At 42.6% G+C, this 6,000-nt stretch overlaps 1 protein-coding gene across 1 annotated transcript in view; it reads right to left on the minus strand.

The window, feature by feature from the left end:
- The window catches only part of BMPR1B (bone morphogenetic protein receptor type 1B), a 113,183-nt gene extending 109,086 nt beyond the window's left edge, over positions 1 to 4,097 (minus strand). The window contains exon 1 of the mRNA XM_062575015.1: positions 4,074 to 4,097. Within this exon, the coding sequence (XP_062430999.1) occupies positions 4,074 to 4,090 (17 nt within the window). The 5' untranslated portion in view covers positions 4,091 to 4,097. The remainder of the gene's footprint in view (positions 1 to 4,073) is intronic.
- Between the last annotated feature and the right edge of the window lie 1,903 nt (positions 4,098 to 6,000).

Here is a 6,000-nt window from a genome sequence, read left to right on the forward strand (position 1 = left end):
ACAGTATATTGTCCTTTCACTTCTTCACTGATGATTTCAAGTATTTATCTACCTTCACCATAGGCATCCTCCAGCTAGTAAGACTACATAAAACTGGGCTTTCAGTTTTAGACAGCAGGTTTCTCAAAATATTCTGGCTATTTGGTCACAGTGACTATACGTACAATATTCTCCTGCTAGACATACAAGCTAGCATCATTTTGTAGATCAGCACCTAAAAACAGAAGTTTAGTCCAAAGATCTCTTCTTTCTTCCCATTAATGAACTGTATCCTGCGTATCCAACAACTTTAATATGGAGTTTCAGGGAATGTTCTTAAAATTGTATCCACTTCATTATACGCTCTCCAGCCTGATTTAAATTGCATTCTTAATTCATTCATCAGTTTAAGACAAATCACAACTTGTTCTGACTTTTTGAAACCATTCAGCTTTCTAATCATCTTGAACTCTAGATGAGGAAAAAGTCTATTAAAAAAACAAACTGTATGTTATGTAACTTGCATCACTTTGAATCCCTAAATTGCTGCTCGGGAAAGTGAACCAAGTTGATGAACTACCTCACACTGAAGTACCGGCTGACCCTGCCTCCCTGCATTTGCTATCTTGATACTATCTCAATGGCGTTTTATAGCTGACTTCAGTGAACTCGGTCAAAAGTATAACCCTCCACCATTTAAAGCACACCTTGCGTTTGTGGCAAACTAGAACTGAACTGAGATACCAACTCTTATTACTGCTTTTTAACTAGAGAGTCCGGCTGATGCCCCAGGGAAAAAGTAGCTGCTTATTTCAATGCTCACTTACATCACGGAGCCATACAGAGCATTACAGTGCTCCTCCTGGGCACACTTTACGAGGCAGGGACCGCATCCTGGCAGAGGTAACGTGGTGAAGCCTATCACAGTGGTACAGAAGAAGCATTTACACTGTAGTGCCTTTTTTTAATATATAATAAATTTCCTATCATTCATATATTTAAATGTAAAAGTTATTTACATGCTGAAGTCGCTTATTCTGGGATTAAGTGGCACCAATTCCTGTTGTGCCCAAAGTTACTTAACACGCTTTCTGCTTCCATCCTTAAAACATGTCACCATTTTCCTACATAAAAGCAGCACTACTGAAAGCTTCCAAAATGTTCTCAAGATGCAAATCACTATTTAAGTGGGAGATACTACTTTATTTTGAAGAGCTCTTGAGGGTGGAAAAAAGATGCTAACTGGTAAAAAAAAAAAAAAAAAAAAAAAAAAAAAAAAAAAAACTTCACGAGAGATGCAGGACCTGGTAGTACAAGTATATGATGAATAGTGGTTTGGCAGAAATGACATAATGAAATTCAATGTTTGTTTTACAATGAATCCAAAGTACATTTTCTCAATGTACAAGTTTTAAGCAAACAAACCAAAAAATAATAAAACAAGTTGTTCTTCTAAGAGTTTGCTCTACAAACCACACCTGGCTTCTGACCTGAAGTCAAGCTGTATTCTTTCTGGCTCACAGTTGAAAAGCAATTAACAATTTTGTTGATGACCAACAAACCAGAATAGAATCCAGCTCATTTTCTCATACCATCAGAGAGCCAATAAGCGGAAAAAGTCATCAGCATTTATTTTTGAACTAAGGAAAGCAGCTATATCTTGGAATAGAGACAAATTTTAGATCTCTGGAGAAGGACGAGAGCATTTGTACACAGTCGCTTTCTGACCATATATGCACTTTACAAACAATTTCCCCCATCCCGCAACATCTTAGCTGAACTCGCTCAAAACCGGGAGAAGAACGGCACCTTGAAGAGCGTCTCTCTTCCATCACGTTCAGCAGGTATGCTCTTCACCCTCCTAAAACTACTGAAACGGCGGCAGAAAAAACGCTTGGCTACAGACAGACCTGTCGCCTGCAAAAGTACCTGCATCTGCTGTAATCATAAAATAAGAAATACCCCGGTACCCTGAGGGCGAAGGAGGGCAGGGAGCTGGGAGTCGACCACCGCTCTCGCGCGCCCGAAGCGGTCTGGACGGCAGCAGAGGGGCGTTCCTGCCCCGGGTAGCGGCACGGCTGCGGGCCCTTCTCCTTCGCACGACGCTACACGGGCGAGAAGGGGGCTCCTCTGCTCTGCTCGGGCAGCCCGGGTCTCGCCGGGGAAGGCCCGGGTTAACGCGCCGCCCCTCGTGCCCCGGCCCGCCACCCGTGGCCCCCGGGTCCCGGCCGCCACAGGAGGCAGGCAAAACTGGTTTACTTCCAGCCAACACGGCAGCCCAGGCGGTTGCCTCCACGCTTGGACCAGTTTTGAACGAGCTTGCTGAAGGCGCTCAGCGTCAGGAGAAAGCAAGTTTTTTCACCGGAAAAAAAAAAAAAAAAAACAAATAGGTAAAATTAAAACCCAATCAAACAGCGCAAGAAGGGGTTCCCAGCCCCCTACGTCAGCTGGGAGCGCGAACGGGCAGCAGAACACGTCCCAAGGTCAGGAGGCTGCACTGGATGCGACGGTGAGCCTTCGCAGTGGCGAGGGGAAGGAGATGCAGTGTGGGACACGCGCTCTCTCCCCTCTCTCTCTATATATATAGAAATATATGGGGGTTTTTTTTTGGTTTAGCAAACGGCACAGCCTTATTCAATTAACACCTTTCATTTATTGCACCGTGGCGATTAATGCTTCATACGTAACCACGATTGCTACAACTAAGCAGGAGAACATTCCTGGGAAGCTGAGGAGTATTATTTATGGCTCTGAGGGAGGAATGAACGGGCTGCCAGACAGCGTCGATACTGATACGTAATTTTCCAAGTCAAAGCATTGGGACAATGCGCTTGTTAATTAAAAATCACACTCTACACTTAGGCTTTCTGAGGTGGGATGAAATACAGTACATAAGTACGATTCACCGGCTTATTTTAACTTTTACAGAAACTGTGGTCCCACTTCAGTGCTCTGGCACATGGAGCACAGTCCAAGCAAAGGGTATCCTGACCTCAAGAGGCACATTTCAAACATACGGCCTGTGCGCCAAGTAACATAATCTGGACTGCAAAGGCTTAAGAAAAATCACAATGTTTTGTCCCCTGCTGAGAGAAAAGTATTCCTGGGTGCCAGTCTGACACGGGAGACAACAGGCAGGAGCCTTTTTCTTACATTTCAGTTTTAGGAAACAGAGTAGTTGCCTGGTTCTTTCCCTGCACCGCTAACGTTTGCAGTCTTGTACTTCATTGAGACTGTCCATGGTCAAATCTGCCCATACCAGCCAATATGAAAGACAGCATTCAAAACTAAAAAGCACCTTCAAAGCTCCAGCTCTTTCCACAAACACTTCTTTCTGTATAGTCAAGCGGTTTTGTTCATTTGTAATGAATTTGTAACTCCTACTGTATGAGAATTTCAATCTAGATCAGATTTCAAGATGCATCTTGGGCTACCAGTACTACTTTGGATCACAGAAAAATGTTAGCATTCTTTTTTACACAAATTTTAAGTGCTACAAAGATAAATTAGAAATGGCAATAGACCAAAAATTCATAGTTTTTAGTGGCATGAAACCTTGACTTTTCCTCAAGCTGCAAGTACGTGCATTTCATGGAACAGACTGAGGAAAAACTTAACGGGTTTGTTTACACTATGAACGTTACTTCTAAACCAACGTTAAAGACTGACCACATGTACTTCTCTGCATTCTTGGTCTGCCTAAACGAGCACTGATTAAGCGAGCAAGTTTTACGCAGGTAAGATTGCACCTCCTCTGTGCAGGAAAAACAATAAAGGTCAGTGATCAAGAGAGCTGGTGCCCGGAAATACAGTCTTCTGCACAGAGACCTGTTATTAAATGTGCACCTGCTTTCATGATAAGTACTGTTTCACTTGGGCAGTAAGGACTGTCATGGCATCCATGCATTATATTGCCAATGCAACCTTTTTACCTAAAGTTTCCATTTGTTTCCTCACCAACAGGGGAAATTTAGTGATAAGGAGGAGTTGGTAGTGATTTACAAACACAAATCAAACCGCAAAATCAGATACAACTACTCATTGAACAAATAAATCCCACCATTAAGTCAGTTTCTAAATATCTGTGGCCTCACCTCAATAACTTCGCCATACGAGACATCTGCGGACAGGGTTCAAAAGTTCCAAGCTGTATCTGCCTTTTGGATCACGAAGAGAATATGGGAAGCCATAAAATGAAAGCTGGAAGGAGCAGGAAAGGCTGAATCACTTCAGGGAGAGAAGGGAGACAGCAGAGCTAGGCTGCAATACAGAAAGTATTTTCTTTCATTGCATGAGCCCATTTTTGCTTTTTCATTTGCTCTCAAATTCATTGCACAACCTGAAGAGCTCTCAAAGTCATTAGCAACCAACCTATGGAGATGCCAAAAACAGGTGCCACTTCTCTGAAACTGAAAAGCATCGTGATAGAGGCATAAGTAGTAAATTATATACTCATTTTTCCAAGTCCTCATGAGAACGTACAAGGAAGTCATGCCCATATTTCATAAAGTTTTGTGAAATTTGAGAAATTTTACTCTTCTATCTCTAGAAGAAAGCAAGATCTATCAAAAAACATTTCCTCAAAAATCACAAAGAGAACATTATTCCAGAATACCTAATATCCTGCTCCGAGTTATACAATTTGCACAAAATAGTTAAAACAGATCATAAGATGCAGAATTGACTCAATAATCCAGAAGTTAGGAGACTCACCTAGGATATAAGAGATCCACATTTGAGTCTGCAATCCAATGAGTATCCCAGTATATGTACAAAGTGAAATAGTCTCAGCTCAGCTAGAGTATGGGGAATGAAGCCCCAGGTCTCTGATTTGATTCGGTTATCTTCACATATACACACGCGCACACATTTTTTTAACCCTATTCTTCGCATCGACTTTTCTGGTTAGGCCATGATCTCATTGACTGTATGTACTGGACCTTTTTTCCCCCTCTTCATACAGCGCGCCGTGCATGGCGGGGGAACAGCGTATCGTGCTATCAGCACACAACACCGTGAACGGAGTTGCAGTCCCTCGGTACGTTCTGAGACACGGCTGCACTGCTGTACGCAAAGCAGAAGCGATCACTGGCAATTACCCTGAAGTTCTGCATTTAAGAACCAAGGCAATGAAGTAAATAACTACAAATTAACCTATGACATGAAAAAAGGCCATTTTAGGCAACGCAGTCTACTGTCGAGCCCTGCTCTAGGCTAGTTTATTATAAAATGGTTGAAATACACTAGCCAGCATCCTTTGTATTCTTGGAATTGTGCACGCATAGCAGGAGGAAACAGAAAAATTACTGTGAAGGAAAGGTTGCTTTTTGCTGTTTTTGTCAAACTCTGTGCGTTTCTCCCATAAATGCAGAGCACGGCTGAGGCTGTCATTGCAACCTGATCACCTGGTTATGATGAGGACTGCTCAAACAGAGCACGAGAGCAAGTTAAATAGTGAGCGCTATTTAAGAACATTATACAAAGCACCTTGATTTACACAATCCCAGAGAGCACAGCTGCTAAAGTTGCTGAAGTTACGACGTTCTTCAAGCTCCTGAGTGACTAAGCAAAGGGGCAGGCTGGCCTCTGTCATTCAGGAAACAATAAAGATAACCCACCTCTAACCTCAAATAAGACACGGCCATGCAGGGACAGAGCTATGCCCACTGTTACGCACTCACAATCTTAGGGCAGGTCTTCTGGTGTTTGCTATATGATTGATTCCTGCAGTCACAGTAACATCTAGACATCCCTCATGGCTTTCTGAAGGTTTGAAAATAAGAATGCGCCACAGAAACTTATTCTGTGATTGACGAGATACTAAATGGACTTGGGAGAACACGGGAGGCTGAGCCTCAAGTCATGGATGCTATGAGAGGTGACATTAAATTTGTTATGCATGAATTTCATCTTCACAGATCTTGGGGTGCTAGACTGGCTGTAAAAGCAAATGTAGATTTTTGAGTGGAAAAATGCATAGAGACAACGATGGTCTATTTTGAAGGAACTAATTATAAGGAA

This window comes from Rhea pennata, chromosome 4, assembly GCF_028389875.1.
Source record: "Rhea pennata isolate bPtePen1 chromosome 4, bPtePen1.pri, whole genome shotgun sequence".
Lineage (NCBI taxonomy): Eukaryota > Metazoa > Chordata > Aves > Rheiformes > Rheidae > Rhea > Rhea pennata.